Here is a 22260-nt window from a genome sequence, read left to right on the forward strand (position 1 = left end):
AGTATGTAGAGTCAGATGATCACAGTTATGTAAGTGACTGAAGCTCCCTCCTGCAGAAAACCGTCCACACACCTAGCTCTGCTTTGACTTGGTGCCCTACAATCTAAATTGGGCTGTGGCTCTCTTTCAACTCCATCTCCATGATATCTCCTTAACTCCACAGGACCCACTGTGGTCTTTCCTTCTTGCCATCCATTGTCTCCCTCTAGCTGCCCTTCAGCATCAGCTGACAAGGGAAGGCTAGGCAAGCAGGGGATACCCATCCCATTTCATGTACTAGCTGGGTCCCCTATCCCTCTCCCCTGAAACTAGATGGGCCTTCAGAGATAAACTCCCCCACCCACCATCACCCACTCGCACCAGCATTTGTTTGTTTGTCTGTTTGTTTTACATCATCTCTCTTCCAGAGCACTAGGCCAGGTTTGATAGTCTTAGTTTGTCATTTGGTGACAGGCCACAGGATAACGCTCAGAGTAGGGACTCTGCCTTGTACCAGCCTTTCCAGAGCTGCAGTGTTCTTACCGGTAGTGACTTGGGGGAACAGTTTTAGTGGTATGCAGAGAAATATTTTACTTCATATTTATTCTTGTAGATATTCTCTATTTTTGGCAAGGAATGCTGATTTTCCATTTTCGGCTAGCATGTAATCTCTTATTTTAAAAATAAAACGATTGAAGAAACAAGTAAGTTGACTTTTAAAAATACATTTTGTTGAAACGAGTATTTAATACATACTGCAGGCACTTGTGCGGTACACATACCTGTGAAGAAAACACTCGTGCCCATTAAATAAGTAAATCGCAAAAGAAAGAAGAACGAAAAGACTAACGGGTGGTATAAGAATTCGCTAAGTGACGTTGACCTTTAAAGTTTGTCATCAGTTGGCCAGTTGTCCGAGTTAGCCAGGTACCCTGCTGATAACAGAGAGATGACACCCTTGTCAGTTAGGATGAGTTAGGCTGAGCAGTTCACCCAGTCTTTCCCAGTGTAAAGCACAGCAGGGGCACAAGGTGATGGCGTCTGACACTGTCTTGAGTGGAGCCTACTCGAGACTAGACGGCATCAACAGCAGCTGGGCACTTCTGAAGACACGTTCCTCATCCCTCTGTGTGTCAGTTCATGGTGGTAAGTGCACTTGTCCTGCATGGAGTCCCGGAATGTCTCCGTGTTTAATGCAGCCTCATAGGCAGAAATGGCAGGGGCAGGGTGCTCAGTTGGATGTTGGGGTCTGGCTGCATTCTCCCACCCCTCCCCCCACTTTCCTCTCCGGCTATCTGCATCTCATTTTCTAAATGTTTTCTGACATTGTCACGTCCATGTGATTGGTCCAGAGGGATACTGGTATGCCAGTTTCAATGGTGAGAGAATCTGGCAGTTGGGGTGGCTTCTTTTGCATCCCAGAGGCCAGGCATTCAGCCCTGACAGCTCTGGGGTACTTTTCTTTGGATAGTACAGTCCCTTCAGGCATGTGGACCCGCTCCTGCAGGAGGAAACTCAGGAGAGGACACTAGAAGCCAGATAAGTTATCTTCCTTTACTTTGACTTGTACAGCCACCTGGGGACTGGCAATGTGCACTTTGGAGCTGGCTTCAGAGTGAGCTAAGCATTTTATGAACACAGTCTCTTCATCCTCTGAGAAATACAATCTTCGAGAAGTGAAAATACCTGTATGAGCAGCACTATCGATTACTTGCAAAATTAAAGTTCTTCCTTTTCCCTATCTGTGAACCTAAATACATTTTGTTGTTGTTGTTGTTTTTTTTTTTTTTTTTTTGGTCAATAGAAAATTTGATCTGTCATTTGGTCAGTATAAGCTCTGATGCCCTCTAGTGACAGAAGATTTATTTTGCACAAGCAGTGTCTCCCTAGATGTCACACAGTCTCTAAAGGACTGTCCAGGCTATCTTCCTTTCTTTAGGTTTGAAAACAGAATAGCTCATGTTAAGCAAGTACTTTTGATAACAAAAGATTTCTTACACTGACCAGAAGCTTTAATGACACCCTAAGAACCTTAGAGGTTTAGGAGTTTAGCTTACACAAAAGCTGGGTTAGGCAGTGTGGGGAGCCCAAGTTTCAATCTTAAAGATAAGTCATCCAGGAGTCACGTAGAGCCCCAGGCTCCACCTCTCCATGTGACTTCCTCTCAGTGTGAGCACCCTGCTTCTCTGTCAAACCACACGCTCTGCCAAATCGCCAACTGTTTTTCTACAGCCAACTGTACCAATAACACACCTCACATATATTTTTATCTCATTTGAAATCCAGTGACAAAGAGTTGCGTCTCAGTTGCTTCCAGCAAAACATCCCCAGGTTTACTCCAACTGAGTAGGAGACGTTGTTTTCCTTGGCCAAGTATAGTCTCTGGACTAATGCTTTATTAAAGAGATTGGCCACTGGTGAGAAAGTGAGGGATCCCACCAGCAGGCTGCCTTTGCATTTGCACATCAGCGTTTTCCTGGGTCTCCATCTGGCTGACGTACACCCTAGCTCCTGGGCACACCAGACTCTGCAAACGTGAACAAATCCCCGAAGATCTATCATTTCTCTATCACCTCTCCTTCCACCCACCCATTTATCCCTCCATCCATCCATCCTCACATCTACTGATTCTGTTTCTCATCTCCTAGAAAGCACCAACTAAAAGAACCACTTATATCAGATAGTCAAGGAGAGAGGAGATGAGCAGCTTTTCCAGAAACATCTTGAAAGTCCTAGAAAGTTACTAGAAAGGAGAAGAAAGATATAGGGTTAAAAAATAAAGTCATGGATGCCCACTACAGTTGCAAACTATTAAGTCAACTTATTGCTATTTCGTCAAAGCAGTTTGGCTGACAGCAATGTTTTAAAACATTAGCTCCGTTGAAGAAAGAACGGAAATAGTGTTGGCAGTGAAGAGATGAAGTGTTTTTATCTGGTAAGTTTTTATGCAGTCAGATATGCATGTGAATGATACACAGTATGGTCAGAAGCAGGCTACCTGTTTACTATAGAAGTAAACCTTAACTTGTGTGGTGTAGTGTAAGATGGTATGACCATCATAAAAACACTCTCCACATCCGGTGCAGTGCCTGAAGCTGTATTAAAGAATGCACATTCCCGTGTGGGTTCTGGTGATGGAATTCAGGTTGTCTGCCTTTCCTGATAAGTGCCTTTAAAGTAACTTCATAATCACTCACCCTGCCAAGCGTTAAGAAAGAATAAAACTAATGTGAAAGTTGCTGACTCACAGTTTATGTTCAAGGGATGTTGATTTTTACCAAGTGCTGCCTTGCCAAGAGTGCTCATGCTCCCCACCTCACCCCTGCTCCCCCCACTTCTCCCCTCCCCTTCTCTTTTACTTCTTTTGCTTTTTGCATGTAATATTTTATTTCAAATGCTCTTTCCTTCCTTTCAGTTTCATAATAGGTATAGGAGAGCACAGCCTGAGGCTTCTTCATGGTGCTGATAATCTACAGGAAGATGATACAAAATGGGGGTGGGAGGAGGGGAGAGAGACTTGAAGGGTGGGTGTGGGTGTAAGTGCAGTAACACCTGCCAAGTAGAACGAAGGAACCCGGACAGGAAGGAGAAGGAGGTTGACAATCCAGATTCAGAGGGGGAAAAAAAAAGCCTTCAGAAGAAAATGTTGCAGGATGATGTCTCTCTCTTTCCCCACCTCTGAGTGTGGGGTGTGTGTGTGCATTTTGCAGATAGCAGATATCCTGACCAGTAGAGGAATCCCTTCCTGACAGGGACCTCTTGCTGCCCTTGAGCAAACTTACCTTCTGTAAGCATGCTTCTTAACCTATGTGTCTCAACCACAAAGAATATCCTGCATATCAGATACTCACCTTACAGTTCGTAACAGCAGCAAAAGTACAGTTCTGAGGTAGCAATGGGATAAATAAATAGAGGGTCACAACATTAGGAAGGTTGAGAACCACTGTTCTAGAACAGTCACTTAACACTGAAGTGTTATCCACTTTTCTAAAACAATAGTTATTTTGAGCTCTGTTAACTAACCAGAGCAGTAAAGAAGTACAAGAATTATTTTTTTTTTTCAAAGAAAATTGGCCAGGAAATAATCAGTGACAAAAGGAGGAAGTAATAGTAACATTTAATACAGCTGTGTGAGGTTTTTTTTTTCTTTTCTTCTTATATCCTCATTATGGTCCCCCTCCCTCTACTCCCAATTCCTCTCTGTCTCCCCTCCCATCCAGATAGTCCCTTTCTGTTTCATTAGAAAACAAACCAGCTTCCAAGGGATTAAAGAAAAGAATATTAAAACAAAAACTAACATACTGAAATTGGACAAAACAAACAAACAGAAGGAAAAGAGCCCAAGAGAAGGCACAAGAAACAGCGACAGACTCATTTTCACACTCAGGAATTCTGTAGAAACACTAAACTAGAAATCATAAGTATATATGCAAAGGACCTGGTACAGACCTGTGCATATACTGCCTCAACCTCTCTGAGTTCTTATGTGCAGCAGTCATGCTGACCCATATCGCCTTGTTTTGTTGGTGTTGTCCATCTCCTCTGGCTCTTACACTCTTCTTAACTCTTCCCCTTCTGCTGGGTTCCCTGAACCCTAAGAGGAACAATTGGATGGAGATACCCCATTTAGGGCTGAGTGTTCCAGGGTCTTTCACTTTCTGCATAGCATCTGGCTGTGGGTTTCCGTATTAGGAATCACCTTATTGCAATGTGCCTTTCCGTGTGTGTGTGTGTGTGTGTGTGATTAATTTATTCTTTGTTTATTTATTTATTTATTTATGTTTTAAAGACTTATTTATTACGTATATAGTATTCTTCCTGCATGTACACCTGCACGCCCTAAGAGAGCACCAGATCTCACTATAGTTGGTTATGAGCCACCATGTGGTTGCTGGAAAATGAACTCAGGACCTTTGGAAGAACAGCATGTTCTTAACATCTGACTCATCTCTCCAGCCTGCTTTCTTTCTTTCTTTCTTTCTTTCTTTCTTTCTTTCTTTCTTTCTTTCTTTCGTTCTTTCTTTCTTTCTTTCTCTTTCTTGAACAGTAGTATTTGGTTTTATCCCTAGGTCCCTGGACTATCTAGTCTCTGGTTCTTGGTTCCCCAAGCAGTGATGGGTATGTGTTCCATCTTGTGAAGTGGGCCTAAAGTCAAATCAGGTATTGGTTGGTTCCTCCCACAAACTTTATGCCACTGTATGCACTATCATGTCTTTTAGACAGGACACTGTTATAGACCAAAGGGTTTGGGGTTGTGGTGGTGTTTACATTTCTCCTTTGGTAGCATGCAGAGTACCTTCCTGTACCAAAGACCTTAGCATACAGGGATGAAGGCTCTGTGTAGGCACTTTCTTCCTGTTCTCAACTTCTCCATATGCGGTGAGTTGTGTAGGTGTTGTCTACAGCAATGGGTCTTACTGTCAGTTTGTGGAGAGCAACCTATTGGCTTGGCAACAGACTGCATTGTTTGGGGACTCCCATGTGACCCTTTTGGCCAACAACTCAAATTGATGTAGCCCAATCCAGGTACTGGAAACTTCATTTGGTAACAAGAGATGTCCAGTTGGGGCTCTGTGTTTCCATTATTTGACAATTTCTTTTAGATAGCCTTCATATATGTGTATACTTTAGGAAACATCTGCTGTATTAGGTTTCCATGCTAACCCTAACCCTCAAATGGCCCTTAATTTTAGCTGTCTCTCCGTGTATTCCCTCCATCCTCTTCCTCTCCCCTCTCCTTTTGATCCTACCATCCCAGCCCCCTCACCCATTCATAGCTACCAATTCTATTTCGTTTTCCCAGCAAGATCTACCTGTCCTCCCAGACCCTTACTCTATATCTAACTCCTGTGGTTCTGCAGATTCTATCTTGGTTATCACTATGAAACAAGAGCTGTGTGGTTTGTTATAGGTCATTTAGCTTGGTTCTACATTTGGGAAGTGCAGCCAGGAAGACATTTTCCAAATCAGGACCCCCTAGCCCAGTATCTTTACCTCCTGTATGGTTACTGTCACTCCATACATTATTTATGGGCTCTGTGGAGGAACCCTCCTTCATCAGGATCCCGTTGTCTGGACTTCCTCTATGGTAGCTATCATCCAGGGGTCCCAGGAGCCTCAACAAAAATACTGATGGCTGAGTTGAAGGCAACACGGTCTTTGTCTCCATAACTTAGTCAAGGTCCAACTCACTCAGGAGGTCAGCATTCTTTCCAGGGTGAGCAACAGCAAACAGAGTAAAAAGCTCTCGCTTGCGCCCAGCATGGGGAATGCCCGATTGTGCAATCAAGCCCTCCTCAGGCTTCCCTCTCCCCAGCCTCCCCTCCCCTCCCCCGGTGAGGTGATGAATCAGTGGATTTTCCCCTGGGCCCTGCAGAACTTCCTCCCAAACCCTGGGGCTTTACATCTGTTGTGTCTAGTCCTTCAGAAAAGTGACATACAGGTGTTCAAATCGATTTCTGGGGAGACCGGAGGGAAGCGGTTTGTGAGCTCCAGGGGCGGGGCCCAAGCAAAGGACACACCCAGAGGCCATCCAGAGCAGAGGGTGCGCAGCCGGCAGACTGCCCACGTAGGAGGCTCACATTGCTGAGAGGTGGAGACTTGGGCTGGCTTTCCCTGGCTGCAGACATGCTGTGGATCTGGGCTGGCCTGCCTCTGGTAAGCTTTGGGACGCTTGGGACCACCGCAAGGGAATCCAGATGCTGCTGGCATTGGATGCCGGCCACCCACTCCAGTCCCGATGCTTAGAAAAGGGGGGAGCTGCTTTCTCTCCCGGCTGATGGCCAACTCAGATCCCGCAGCTTCAGAACTTCTGTAGTGGAAAGAGTGTAGGTGGGGAACGGCCAGAGCTCGATTCTGGCGTGGTCTTGGATAGTTTTGGCGTGACTGGCTGGGAACTCAGGCGGAGAGTCATGCCCAGGCAAAGAGCCACTCTGGGGCAGGAGAAAGGTTCGCTACGAGGCTGTGTGGCATTTGGTGTTTCTAACAGTTCGCTGGGGAAGTGAGTTGACTCTGGGCTGTGGAACGTACCATTTCTCAAAGTAACTTTAAGAAAGTTACTTTGGCTTGATAAGCCTATGAAGGCTTTACATTCTTGTGACAACACGGAAAACAAAACAAAACTATTTTTCCTTTCCCTTCCGGGAATTAAGCTGTGAAGCTGTGGGTGGCTGCGCTGGTGGATATGTTTGCACTGTTGTTCTGTCCAGTTTCTTCTCTCGCCCTCTTTCTGTTGGCTCTCTCAGGGCAAGTTTGTCTTGGTAACTCTTGGGCACAGAGTCCCAGCCCCGTGCCTGGGGCAGACACAGGATCCTTCCAGCACTTGGCCTCTACAGAGAGTTCCCTGCTCAGGAATGCCAGCTTGACAATGGCCAGTCAAAGAGTCTCGACCTTTGGAGGTTCAATCCAGTTCTGAGTGTAGATAGATTGTTTTATTAGGCTCCTAGAAACTCCCGAGCACAACGATCTCAAATCGGTTTTCACAGCAGCAGAGGAGGGAGAAGGCATCCTTCTCCCCGCCCCCCTACCCCACTGCTAGCTTTTACAAGGCGAAATGAAGTTCGGAGAGCTTAAGCAGTGCACAGAGGTCGCAGAGCTGTCAAGTGACAGCGCTGCTCTTGAACTCAGACCTAACTCTAAGGCAAAAGCAGTTTGTGCATAAACGGACAAAATGACTGCTCCATGGTATGCTTAAGGGGAAGGTTTTTATTAGTGGATATAGAAGAGAGAGCAGCCAGAGGTATCTGGAAGAGCCTTGAGCAGAGAGAGAGAGAGAGAGAGAGAGAGAAAGGAGTAGACCGAACATGGCCAGCAGATTGGGCATGGCCAGGACTATCTGGCGCAGGGGCGGGGGGATCACAGGGATAGAAAATTGAGAAAACCTAGTGAGAGAAGCAGGAGCAGAGCATGGAGAGAACATAGTGAGAATAGCAGGGATATAGTGAGAAGGAGTAGTTGGGGGACGGCAAGAGGAGTTTGGGTAGGGGAGCAGGTGAGAAGGGTTAGGATGCCGGCATGCACTTTGAAAGGTGTAACCGGTACCTGTGGCTACAAGCATGTGCTTTGATATGCTGATAGACACTACAAGTAGTCATAAGTCCTTCCTGCCAGAGGTAAGGGAAATGACTTCCCAGTGAATTCCTGGAGGAGGCACATTTAATTAAACCTTCAGCATAAGCAAGCTAGATAAGTTGACAGCATGATGCCAATACCTTGTCCTTGGCAGGGCATGCATAACATTGTAATCCCCAAGGGCTTCTTTTTAGCCAGTCTTTTCCACAATGGATTTATGACCCCGCCCTTCTCCTATACCCATATTGTTCTGTCCAGGGAAGGGACATAAGAGAACAGAGGTCTACCCAAAAGATAGTTTTTCATTCCCCAGCTTTTCTGAATTCCCATGTTCAGGTTTGGGGCTGATTGTCTATCCTGAGTTAGCAAACTCTGGTCAGTCTTATTTTTAAGGGGTCTGTAGTCCAAGTGTCAGTCTGTCTGTCATCATCCTCAGTGGTCTTTTTTCAAGGAATGACACCAGCTACTTTAATAGCAGGGGTAGTGTGAGGGTACCTGTCTAGAGTCCCCTCCAGACAGAGTCCAGGGTTTGGGCAGGGACCCTCTTATCCAAACCAAGTCTCCTGGCTGGAACTGGTCTGCAGGTTCAGAGATGAGAGATGGCAAGATTCTCTTTTCAGTCTGGTCAGTGCTAGTCAGTGGTCTGGCAAGTTTCCAGCCCTATAAGCATGCTGTAGATTTTTAAAACGTCAACCCTTCTTGTTATAAGTTTTAAGCTGACTTTTTGTTACATATTTGTAAGTGTTTTTAAAACCATACCCGCTGAGTTTAGAAATGCTGGGTCACAGGAAGTTTACACAATAGTCCTATTACTAATGAGATAAGGTTTATACTTTAGCAAAAGTTTTAGAGACATAAAAGGGGAGTATTTAGAGAGTTAAATAAAACAAAAAAAGAGGAGAATGAGACAAAGGGAAGCAAACGCTATTGGGAACATTTTACTTCTTAGCCGCTTTAAAGCACATAGTGTTTTACCTATGTTGTTCTGTTTTGTTGTCCTTCTCTCAAAAGGACAAATGGCCTTGCTTGATCCAGAACAGAGATTCTGTAGGAAACTCTTAAACAAACATGCTTGGGCCTGGAAAGGGAGGGCCATAACTCAATTCCAGAGCCACCTTGTGTGTGTGTGTGTGTGTGTGTGTGTGTGTTGTATGTGTGTAAATAGAATAGCATGTAACGATATTTAAATATTATTTATACCCCTAAAGACAGTTGAATCTATGTAAAAATGAATTTACATGGTCAGAGGGAGAGACTTGAGCGATCCAGGGGCAGAAATCCCTTACACATAAGACATTTCTGAGAGTTGAGAGCAGAAAAACTTTACAAACAAGAGATTGGAGAGTCATTTGTTTGTGCCATGGCAGAAAGTGTTGTAAACTGTAAGAATTTGGAAATCTACTGTGCCATCTTCGGCCACTGAGTTTTACTGAGTCCAAGATATTTGCAGTAAGACAGTGTGACTCAGTGGGATAAGTCTGGGTAGAAAAAGAGGTTAGACGAGGCAGGTAAGAAGTATTCTGAATGAGAAGAGCCCAGGGTTAGAGACAGGAGCAAGTTCCAAGAGCAAACTGAAAGAGAGGGAGAGAGAGAGAGAGAGAGAGAGAGAGAGAGAGAGAGAGGAAGAAGGCATCCTTTAGCAGCACAGTGAAGAGGAGGTAGGAAAGGGAGGCTTAGGGGGACCTTCACCAGAGAGAAGGTTCCAATATCTTAGAGGTCTAGGGGTGAATACAAAAATGCCCAGTGTACCTGCAGGTCTCAAATAGCAGTCTCCAGTGAGTCAACAAGAGGGGCAGATACAGAGAGGTGAAGAGAGACAAGCAGTTAGCCATAGTTAGAGAAACAGTAATTCTCCAGGAGGGAGCTGAGAGACAGAGCTGGCAAGGAGGCAAGCTGGGAACAGAGTGAGGAGATGGACACAAGAGATAGAACAAGCTCCAGGAAGGCACTCAGAACATATGGGGAGGGAAAGCAGAGGTAAGGGAAATTGTCTCCTTTGGGCTGGCTTTTTATCTAACTGCCAGAAATCCAATAATTGAGGCTCAGTTAGTTTCTGGACAGTAGGACTGCCTTTTGGAGTTTGGGGAATCAGAGTTTCTTTTGGACATGACAGTTTGCTGATAGCATCTGATAGCCAGAATATGCCAAGAGTGGAATGGCAAAGGCTCTTATATTTGGCACCTTATGAAGAAGTGAAAAAAAAAATCCTTTTGATTCTTTAAGAAGTAGTGTATAACATTTGGCCTTTAGAAATGTCCTTACAGAATTTTAAGATTCTCCTCAGTGTAAACATCCTTGTCATCACACCATCACTGCAGTGTGGGTGGCTTGGACACACTCTCAGCTCTTACAAATACCAAAACACACCCAGGGAACAGCCTTCCTAAAATAATGTCTGTGTGAATTTTTATGCACATACTAGTCCGTAAATATTAAAACTAAATATAATCTGCTATATGTATAGCCTAGGGATTTAAAGTTTTCTAGATAATGCTGTAAAGATGGATGAGTAAACTTGTAATAATAACTCTGTCCCTGGCATAATCATTGCTGCATTTTATGGTGCCTTCCATCTACCCCACGAAACTCTGAAGTTTCCTTACTCAGAACCTGGCCTTACCCAACGTCATGTCCCCATTTTCTAGCACTGTGTCACCTGGTGTGTCTCCTAAAATATGTCTCCCATGTGGCAGGGCTTCTTCAGTTGTAGCACAAATGAAACAGAGGCAGAGTGTGCATGGGAACACAAAAGTGAGTTTCGTTAAATAGCGCTAGTTTCCAGGGAGCAGATTTGGGGACTGGCTTTCCTTTACTCCCTTTCCTAAGTCTTCCTGTCTCCAATACCATTTACAGACACAGCAGCTGCCTTCTTCCCTCCCATTGCCTCTCTTCCTTCTCTGTGCTTCTTAGAGATTCTTTTTCCTTGCTTAGCTTCTGGAATTTTATTATTATTATTACTATTTTTGTCTAATGAGTAAGTCTGAAGTTCCAAAACTTTCACAAAATTTTAGAGGCAATAGGAAAACAGTTTATTTGACTTTACTCCGTGTGTATATGTTGTGTGAGTTCCATGTATGTGTGTGTGTATGTGTGTGTGTGTGTGTGTGTGTGTGTGTGTGTTATGAAATGGGGCAAGCCCCTTGAAAGTTTTATCCTTCAGTATTTAGGGATGTAACCGATCAGTCGATAGACAGCCTCTTTCCTCATGTTTCTTAGTACACTTGTTAAAAATGATGGTTGAAGAAAAGGAGAGGTGATTTTTGAAAGGAAACGGTATATTTACAAGTAATCCTATGGAAGAACCATACCACTGTGGGTAGTTTGGCTTGTTTTGAAGAGTGGACAAAGACAGCTGCTTAATTTGTAATTTAATCATTTTCTTTAAAACAACTCTAGAAACATGAAATGTTTTCTGTATTTTGAAAGTACTTTATTTATCCCCAAAGGGACTTGAAAATTTTATGAGTGCAGTAACAGGACTAAATATAAACTTAAGCGTTAGAAACAAGGATGGAACAATTCAAGTTTGTGGGTTCTGGAACATTGAATTCAAGGTCTTGTGCGTGCAAGGCAAGCAGTTTTCCAACTAAGCCATGCCTTCAGCCCCAAACACAAGTTTTTAAATCACGGCAAGACTGTGAAGTGAAGTGAGAACTGAGTTGATGTTTGGAGAACATCAGCATCAGCTACAGTTATAATCAGCTACGGTTAACAGAGAGTCTTCTGCCACTGCTGTAGATAGAATGATCTCCTTTACAGCAGACGGAGACTTTAATGTGGGAAAAGATTTTATTCTGACACCGTGATTACAGGATGGTCAAAGGTGACAAAGAGCTGACAGCCAGGGTTTGATACCGTCTCTTAGTAAGCTTTTCTGAGAGCGAATAGTCTCAGGAGGAGAGTGACTGCATCAAAGACAACTTTCTTAGGGCTCCAACATGCTCGGTGGGGAGGCCGATCACCAAAATCCCATTGCCAATTGGAGAGAAACACTGTTTTTCTGAGATAATTAGAAACTTGAATAAGGAAATCCCCCTGTAAAAGCCCCTTCTAACTTGTATGCTTTGGGTGAATTATCTTGGTTCCGAAAGTCCCTTATAAAGCACATGTCTCATATTGGGTACCAGAGACCACTTATATGCTAAAGAGAAACAAAGAATATGTGACTTAAAACTGCAATAAAATAATGCAATAAAAAGTTTATTTTTTTAGTCAGCCTTATGGGAGCAATTTAAAATTTTACTTACTTAAGCTTTTGAGCGTTGTCCACACATGTACATAACTATATGTTGAATCAGTGTGATGTATGGTCTGTTCTTTGACACTTTCTATATATGTTAACCTGTTTGTGTTTCTTAAGGTAATTACCGCCTTATAATTTTTATTTGATATTTTATACAGAGGGTAGTTATTCAATGAGGAGTTTGAGTAACCATCATTTCATTTATTAATTTTATATTTTATAAAGAGATGTCTCTTGAGTCTTAGAAGAAGCCCAGTGGTAGTGTTTGCTCAGCATATGCCAGGCCCTGAGTTTGATTCTACCACAAACAAACAAACAAATAAAGAAATTCCAAAAAAGAGAATAGTGGATAGAAGTGCTTGCTGGAAAGCTTTACCGCTTGGGTCCCTGGGCCCCACATGGTGTAAAAGAGAACAGGCTCAAATGGTTGCCTCTGACCTCCGCTTGTGTAGGTATACACACAGATGGGCACAGACACACAGATACATACACTCAAGCACTCAGGCACGTACACAGGCACACATGTATGTTCATGGAAGTGCCACAGGCTGTAGCTTTGTTTTATTTTCACTGTTGGGGCACACATGGATGCGTTTGTCTAATTCACCAAAGCAAAATGAAAACTCACTTAGTTGTCTATTATTCTCCACTTCATCCCACCCCACCTCAGAAAAATCCTTGCTCTAAAACAGGGGAGGGTTCTGGGCAACCGGCTCCCTCAGGAGAGCTGCTGCCGGGCAAGTGTGAAGTTGATAATCGTGACATTGAGCAACCTTTCTTTTTCGGGAAGGAAATGAGCTGGCCATCTTGTTTAACTATTGCTCCTCTGTGTACTGCCACTCAGCCCAGTCACCCCATTCACGACAGTTTAGAAGCAGCAGTCACAGTTTGTTCAAACCATTGTCCAAGGCACACTCAGTTGAGATGCAAGGTTGGGGGGAGTGTGTCTCCGTGACCACCATGGCCTGGATAGTAACGATCCCCAGGAGGCAAGAAAGCAGTTCGGTTCAACAAGACTAAGTAGCTGATGTCGGTTCATACTTTGGGAGTCTGACCCTGCGTGGTTTATTTTAGGCACATTTAAGCATGGCAAAACTGGGTAAAAACTTTCGGGAATGATAATTAGTTCAGCCTTGTGTGCATAGCCAAGCATGTGCGACATGACCACGGTTGGAAGGTCTTTGTAAAGTACACGTGGCATCTGCCGTAAGGATGGGTTCTACAGATTGACTACTCGTGACGCCTTTCATAAAGACAGGTTCTGTAGATTGAGTAGTTCACAATAAGGGTCTTTGGGAGGATCCAGTGTGGTCTGGGCACATGGTGGAAAGCATGTGAGGCAATGCAGATGTGTGTGTGTGTGTGTGTGTGTGTGTAAAATGTTTGTCAAAAACAGGCTGCCCATTGTTTAAGACTGTGTTTTGTCTAGCATACATAGTGTTGACATATGTAACGCATAGATATAAATTTATTCACGCATTTATTTTGTTTAGATATTGTTGGTGTCTGTTGGGAAACAGATCTGGGCTAATGTCACACGCACAGCTGTTCCCCTAGAGCTTAGTCCCCGCTGGCCTCTGGGTCTAGGTACAGCAGTCCAGTTTAACAAGTCCATGCTCATTCAAATATCCTGATTCTCTGGGTTGCTGCTAAGGCCTGAGCATTTTTTTTTTTATCAAAATATGCCTTGTATGATTCTGGTATTTGTTACAGTTTTCGTGCATTACTCAATGATTTTGATGTCTGAGAACCCTTTTAGAAATTTTGCTTTTAAGCCAAACTATCTGTATTACTGTTTTATATTTGCACCATGCTTTGGAAAATTCACCTTGTTGTGTAAGTATTCTTGTAATCCTAATACACGAGTGTAACAACATAAAAGAATGTTTCTAACTCATTTAAAATGCATGTTGATGGGATTATCTGAAAGATAGACGACTCAGTTTGAAAGGAACACTATTTACTCTAGAACCGGTGTTTTCACCTACTTGAATGTTAGAGTTAAAATGTCCACTTTCAAATTGAGTGTGGATTTAAGAGCAAACTTTCTGAAACGTGTACATGAAAAGAAATATATGAATCTTTTCCAACACTTTCCAGAGAGTAGTCTCTGGATAAATAGGAACTTCACATTGTTAGATTTTCTATTTTCCTTTTTCCACAAAACAAACAAACAAACAAACAAACAAACAAACAAACAAACCCTAATTTACAGAAGACAGTCCAAACTTCTCTCCAGGCATAAAAGCAATTTTAAGAAGCACATTTACTTAGTCTCAGTTCTAGAGAAGCACTGACTATTAACTTCTGAGTCATTTTTTCTTGCTCTCTCATTGGTAACCCAGTGTGTCGGGGTGCACTTTCCACAGGGCTCTATTGGGACATGGAGGCGTAGCATCCTTTTAGAAAGTATTCTGTAAGAAAGATACCCAGAGAGGCGTCAGAAATATGGCTTACCATGAACTGCAGCTACAAGTTTGTGGTGGTGTATGTGACAGAGCTTTCTATTCAACCAACAGTTCTTTTCAATAAAACTTTAAACGGCCCCGTCCTTTTTGTCCAGTCTGTTTAAATAAGACAGACGTTTTCCCAGGATGAAGCAAAGCCCAGAGGTCCCGTGGTGGCATGGCAGGTCTCAGAGCACTGGGGGAAATGAAATGGCACGGAACACACTAACTGGAGCAGATAGGATCAACTAAACAGAGGTTGTATTTAGGATCCTTAATTCAGTGAACTGATAGGACTGCCATAAAAAAAAAAACCACCAAATTTTTATGAAAGATCAAGTGCTACTTACTCAAACACAAACTCTTTTCATCTTTGAGATAGGTGGTTCCTGATAACAGATTCACTACTGTTATCATGCAGGTTCCGAATCTTATCGCGAACACAAACCAGAAATCATTGCAGAACTTTAGAATTAATACAATCTTGCTACCATCAAAGCTGCCTCTTTCCATTTGCTATTGTGCAATGAAGTCATACTCGGCAGCCAGCATTATTCCATCTTTGATGTGTGGTTATTTAAAGAAAATTTCTTGTCTTTGGTTTTTGTTTTTCTTTTCCTCCTTCCCCTCGTTTTGAATAGTGTCTCTGCATGTAGGAGCCAGGCAAGCATCAAACTGGTGACGCCCCTGCTTCAACCTCCTCTGGAGCTGAAATTGTAAATTAAATGTGCATTGCTATGGCTGGCTCAGTCCTATCCTTTTCTTCCTCTCCTTTCTGCTTTCCCAACTCCTCAGCTTCTAGACCAAAAGCATAGCTGTGTTTGTCTGTAGTAACTTTACTGTGGTCTTACACCATAGTGGAAGGAGACGACACCCTTGCGGCTTTGACTAGAAGTAAGTCACTTTTCATTTCACTAGTCACAATGGAGCTGAGGCTTCACTGTGTCTCTACAGACTGTGTTCAGTCTGATGCCGACCTCAGGGCTAGCACTCAACAGTCTGGCTGAGACAGGCATCTGGTAACTCACTCTTACCATTTAGAGGGCTGATATTTTCACTACCCAACACCTTTTCCCCCAATTTCCACTTTTAAAAAAATCTTTTCCTGTTTGTTTTGAACCTGAGAACAGAACAGAAAAAGAAAAGTGATTTTCTTTCTTTCTTTCTTTCTTTCTTTCTTTCTTTCTTTCTTTCTTTCTTTCTTTCTTTCTTTCTCCTTTGTTTCTTTTTCTTCCTTTCTCCTTTCTTTCTCTCTTTCTTTACCAGGAGGCCCAAGCTCTTCAGTAGGTAGTCTACTTCAGTCTCCTGGGTATCACTCTTCCTGTCAAATTATCTTGTTACCTCTTGAGTACTGACCTTTTCTGAGAGGGTGTGGTGAGCCTGGCCTAGATGGTGGCATGCCATGAGGCAGGGGCCAGGCCTTCTGGGTGTGCTCATTCCTGTACCGTGTCTTCTGTTGACAACTTGAGTGGCTCTAGAAAGCCCTTTTCCGTCATGCTTCAGGCCACAAAGTGCCCACTGTTCTGTGTTTCTTATAACCTGGTAACAGGAACAGGTGCCCGCAGTTTTTTCTTTTGGGAATCCCAAAGGGAACACATGTGAAGATTCCTGCATCTGAATTCCACAGCTCTGCCAGACACACTGCCACACAGCCATGGCTCTTCAAAGAAATGCTGCCCCATCGGGAGGGAGGACCGGCCAACTGAAGTTGACTGGCTAGCTTTGCTTCCATACTAGCCACAGCCCTGGCTTTGGTGGTCCTCTTACATTTTCCCCTAATAGGCTGACTTTTGGGTCTGAGAGAAATCTTTTCAAAATGCTCCCTTCCTCCCCACATGTTTTTGTTTTCAAGGTTCCCCCATAAAACTAATAGGCTGACTTTTGTCCAGAGTTGTCTGAAAACAACTGTTAGCGTGCCTAAATGAAGCAAGAGTAATTAAGGAAATCCTCAGAGATATGCGTCAGAGCCTGGCCCAGGTTTGCAGCAGAAGTGCTGAACTGGGGTCCTCTGCTAACCACTCCCAAGTCTGGACTTTTGGGAAGGTCACTTCTCAAATGCTAACCAACTACAGCTAAGTCAGTAATGATTCTTCATGAGTACTTTACGGCAGCTGAAGGGGTGGTGTATGTGAGTGGACTGGAAGGGGTCAGGCAAGGGGGATGAGCTGTATAAATAAAGGTGGATGCTCTCACATCACACACACTCACAAAGAATTCAGGAAAGAAGAGAGAAAAAAAACAAAATTTCTGATTTGCCGGAAATATTAAAATCTGTAGGTAGTGAAAGATTCAAGGAGATGCTATTTTATGTATTTATTTTATTTTTTAAATTTAAATTTATTTATTCACTTTACATCCAGATTGTAGCCCCTCCTCCTCTTCTACCCCTCCCACTCTCTTCCGTCTATCTCCCTTTTCCTTCTCCTCAGAAAAAGAGAGCCCGCCCCACAAACCAACTCCTTAAGATTGAGCACGTCAAGTCTTTTCAAGATTGAGCACATCCTCTTCCACTGATGCCGGGCCAGGCAGCCTTTCCTGGGGGAAGTGATTGAAAAGCATGCAACAGAGTTCATTTCAGAGATAGCCCTTGCTCCCTTTTCTAGGGGACCCACATAAGGACTAAGCTGCCCATCTGCTACTTATGTGTGGGAGGGGTAGGGCCAGTCTATGCGTCTTCATGAGTTAGTAGGTCAGTCTCCATATGCCTACCCTGAGCCCAGGTCAGTTGACTCTGCTGGTCTTCTTGAGGAGTTCTTGTTCCCTCCTGGAATATCCTTCCCCCAACTCTTCCACCAGACTCCCTGCACTCCACCCAATGTTTAGCTGAGTCTCAGCACCTGTTTTGATGCACTGCTGGGTGGAGCCTCTTGGAGGGCAGCTGTGCTAGGCTCTGTAAGCACAGCAGACTAAAATACTATTTTTAAAAGATTTATTGTATTTTTAATTTTTATTTGTTTGTGAGCCGACATGTGTACCTGAGTGCACGTGCCCATGGAGGCCAGAAGAGGGCAGCAGATCTCCTGGTACTGAAGTGACGAGACGTTTGTGAGCAGCCTGACTTAGATGCTAGGAACTAAACTCTGGTTCTCTGCCAGAGCAGTGTATGGATGTTAACTGCTGACACATCTCTAGGCTGAAGGAGATCCACTTATAAAATCCAGCTTGAAGCTGAGCAGGGGCCATGATTTCTTTCTAATTTGACATTCCAGGGTTGTACGTGAGTGTGCAGCACGAGGGCTACAGAATCCGACTGTGTCTGCAAGCACCCAGGTGCTTCTTCCCTTGGTGGATTAGGAGCCCTAGAAAGCTAGGAACCTAACTTGGCTCTTCCTTATAAGTCACCAGGGCTATGACTGCTTAGTAGCTTTATTTTTATTTTTATTTTTTATTAAAAAACTTTTCTCTCTTTCTCTCTCTCTCTCCAAACAAACATCAAAACACCTCCAACAGAAACACAAAAATGAAAGCCAATCAAAAAACTAAGAGGACAAAAAAAAAATGCCCAAAAGGCCATAAACATCAACAAAGACAACCACAAAGCATGGAATTAATTTTGTTCTGACCATACTACTCCTGGGCATAGAGCCAGCCCTGCCCTGGAACTCGATTTTTCTAAAAATGATTTTCCCTTTGCTAGTGAGTATCAATTGCAAAGAACTTCTTGGTTAGGGTTGGGACCCTATTGTCTACTTCTCCCTCTCAGTTTGGGACTCATCTATCTGGGTTGGACCTGCACAGCCTGTGCCTAGAAGACACTGTTTTCTTGAAGTTACATACCACCCCTGGCTCCTGTAATCTTCCTGCATTGATTTCCGAGCCTTGAGGAGCAGGATTGGATGAACACATCCCAATAAGCACTTAGTGCCCCAAAGTCTGTCACTCTGAACACTGTCCAGCTGTGGATCCCTGTGTTAATGCCCATCTACTGCAAGGAAAGGCTGCTCTGATGGGGGTTGAGAGACGCTCTGAGCAATGGGTATAGAGAAATGTCATTGAGTCATTTGCTTGCTATTTTCTTTAGCAGAATAATGGTAGGTTTTTCCCTAGCTGAGACCACTTTTTCTTAATGAGTACTCTCTCACTCCTCAAACCCCTATGCCTCCTAGCTTCCTTTACTTATTTGCAAAATGAAATTTCTCTCTGACAGACCCATTACTTTTCCTCATTTATTAAGCATTTCTTCCCTAGAGATGGTTGATATTTTATGTCACCTTGCACCCAGAGTTTTGGTCAGGCATTCTGCATGTATCCTGAGATGAACATTTAAATTAATGGGCTGTGAACAAAGTAGATAATCCTCCATATTATAGGTGGACCTCGTTTAGTCAGTTGAATGCTTTAATAAGGGAACACCAGGTTGCTCATTTCCCCAGTAAGAATGTTGTCTGCCCCCAGACTGCCTTAGGCCTTGAGATACAGATTTTCTGATTGGTGACCTATACCATCTGTTCTGAGGACTGACATTGCCAATTCTTTAAAATTAATAGCTTCATTTGCATGCATGCACACATGTATGTACGTATGTTCACACAAACACACACATAAACACACACACACACACACCTAGTGATAGATTTCTATTTCTGTGGTGACAAATGCACTCACTTATATATAAATAATGCCAGAAGAGAAAACTTTTCTTTCCACTGGTTTGTTCCCAGGCATCTACCGGGCAATGCCTAACATACTGTAGGTACTCACCAGTGCATTTGTGTACTCAATGCATCCTCTGTGGAGTAAACTATCAAGGTTTCTCTGACTTTAAAATGTTTTCCTTAAGAAAGGTGTTTATTTAAATAACTTTTGCATTTCCTTCTTTCCCCTCCTGTCATTTGTCATAGCTCATCTATTTTTCCTATATTAATTCTTTTTATAATTTTTTTTTCTGCTTCTCAAACAAAACAGCAACAACAACAAACCAAAACCAAAAACCTATTCAGAACATTTAGGTTTGTGTGGGTTTCCCGCTCTGTTATAGTTGAAATGCCCCAGTCTCTGCCTAAACAGTTTCAGTTAGATCATTGCATTCTACAAAGATGAGTTAATGCAAAACAATTTTTTTAATGGAAACTGTGTAATGTGGCTTCCCTTGCCTCTGCAAACTGTCATGAGAGGCGATTCAGACCATCTTTCTTTTTGACACCTGACACCGTTCCTTGATATTGTACTGAGTAAGGCACATTTCCGGAAGACATCATCTCTGAAGTGTGTGACCACATCTGAAAGGAGGCTGCTGCCAGGATACCACCTGCAGGCAGGCTTGTGTCTCTTTACTCATCTTGATTACAGATTTCATATTCCTCATTTCCGCATGTATTTTAGATAATGTTTCCCTGTCCTCAGTACTGAGAAAGTAGGGCCTCAGGCATTCTAGGCAAAGGTGATACCTTTGAGCTGCCTCTCCAGGCCTTTTTCATAAACCACAACAAAAGCAACTTTTTTTTATTTTGAGGTGGTCTCCCTAATTTGCCAAGCTGGCCTCAGCCTCCTGAGTAACTAGGGTTGTAAGCCGGTACTACTAGGCTTCCTTGGATGAGTTTTGGTTTCCAGCTCAGGACTTCAAAACTAGAGCAAAATGAAGTATCGAAGAGAGGTACATTTATTTATTTATTTATTTATTTATTTATTTATTTTAGAAAGCACCAAAGATAGAATATATGCATATTTTTTTCTGTAAAAAGCACTAGTGGCAACAATCCATAAGTGTAAGGTATCCTGCTCTGTTTACTTGACCATTTTAGGCTAGGAACCGAGGGCATGCACACATAGGTCCTCTCAGCTGCTAGTTAAAATTTTCCATACCAAGGACAGGCTGCATATCCACAGGGCACCTACATGAATATAAAATTGGGCATGAAGCTTGAGTAATTTCTATTTGTCATTTTGCCCTAGCCCCAACCCTATAAATACTCTGTCTTTGAGTTTCAATCTGTGTCCTTTTGTTGTTGTTGTTATTGTTTGTTTGTTTCTAACAGAAAAACCAGAATTGACAGGAAGAAAAGCAATTTGACTGATGCTAACAGTAAAGTCTATGACCCATTCAGGCCATAGGGTACCATGGACTTCCAGCGGAGAAGAAGGGAGGAAGTGATGAAGCAGCCATGTTTTCTCCTGGGATAGACATATTTTATAGGACGCCTCTCTGACATCCAGACTTCTAATAGGGAAAAGTGACACCAAAATATCAGAAAACACTTGACAGGTGTTTCTTGCTAGCAAAAGATACAGTTAGGATGTCTCTAAGGTTTTCCAGCTCCCAGGCTGCATGTCTAGTCCTTTCAAAAAGTGGTACCCCCTGCTGACCAAGTATTCAAACATATGAGTCTATGGGGCTATTCTTATTTAAACCACCACAGAGGGACAAGAAATCCCAAGAAAGGAATCATGCAGATGTTACCTCCAAATGCTTTAATATCTTTTTTTTTCCAAGTAACTCCAACTCTGAAGCTAACAGAAATAAATTGAAAATCATTTTACTTGGAATTACGGGTTTATGTCTTCAGAAAAAAAGAATTAAACATAGATAAAAGGTTTGTTTTCCATAAAAAATATATATAGATATAGATATCTAGATCTATCTAGATATCTAGATCTATCTATCTATCTATCTATCTATCTATCTATCTGTATTGAACAAGGGTGATGAGACCCCTATGGATTTAGTGGAAAGTTTATTGTATCCTTAGAAACAGTGAAAAATTAATCATAGCTTTGATTCTGTGGCTGTATAGTAAGAAGGCAGCATAGACACTCTCTGGGTAAGTACCATTCTGATCGAATGGACGGACCTCTTTTATCTTCATGATTGACTTTTAAAGACAGAAAATACTAGTCTCATTAACAGGTGAAGAAATTACACCACAGAAAGGTTAGTCACTATTGGTAGCAGAAACCAGGCTTCCAACTCTATCTGCTTTGAGTTTGTTTTTCCCTCTATTTTGTTATTGGAACTTCATGGTAAGAGTAATGCTACCAATTACAGGGAACATATTTATTAGGTACCAGACATTGTGCTGAAATCTTCAAATGCCTGGTTCCATGTAATTATCACTACAGACCTGTAGAGGCAGAGGGTATTTCCACTGTTGAGATAAAGCATCACTCCCCAGGCATGGAACCAGCTAGTGTGGGCTAAAAACAAACAAACAAAAAAAAAAAAAAAAAAAAAAAAAACTTGTGGTTGTACCTGCTGGGCCACAGGGTGCCCCTCTCTTGGCAGTCATCGGCATGCCTTGGCTTAGCCTATACACAGATCCAGTCACTTTGGGTGTGTGATCCATATTTTCCATATTGCTTGGTTTAGAAATCACTCAGATACTTATTATGCTTTTCTTTCACAGGTGCTTGCTGGATCCCAGTTAAGTGTTCTTACCCAAGATAATGATAGCTTCTCTGTGGCATTGGAGTTGAGAAGGAATGTTCGTGAAATCGATACTGGCTGCCCAGAAGGATTATATCGTGATGGTGAATTTTGCTGTCAACCATGCCAGCCTGGTAGGTCACATGAAGTATCTACAGATG

The 22260-nt window shown here is 42.9% G+C and overlaps 1 protein-coding gene across 2 annotated transcripts in view; it reads left to right on the top strand.

Annotated features, from left to right (window-relative positions):
• Nucleotides 1-6399: 6399 nt before the first annotated feature.
• Nucleotides 6400-22260, top strand: part of Fas (Fas cell surface death receptor) — a 30940-nt gene continuing 15079 nt past the window's right edge. Inside the window, exons 1-2 of one of the 2 annotated variants that reach the window (XM_021657972.2) lie at nt 6400-6636; nt 22080-22233. In XM_021657972.2, coding sequence (XP_021513647.1) covers nt 6607-6636; nt 22080-22233 — 184 coding nt within the window. In that variant the 5' untranslated portion in view covers nt 6400-6606. The remainder of the gene's footprint in view (nt 6637-22079; nt 22234-22260) is intronic. The other variant, XM_021657971.2, reaches the window with a different exon arrangement.

Source organism: Meriones unguiculatus, chromosome 1, assembly GCF_030254825.1.
Source record: "Meriones unguiculatus strain TT.TT164.6M chromosome 1, Bangor_MerUng_6.1, whole genome shotgun sequence".
NCBI classification, from domain to species: domain Eukaryota; kingdom Metazoa; phylum Chordata; class Mammalia; order Rodentia; family Muridae; genus Meriones; species Meriones unguiculatus.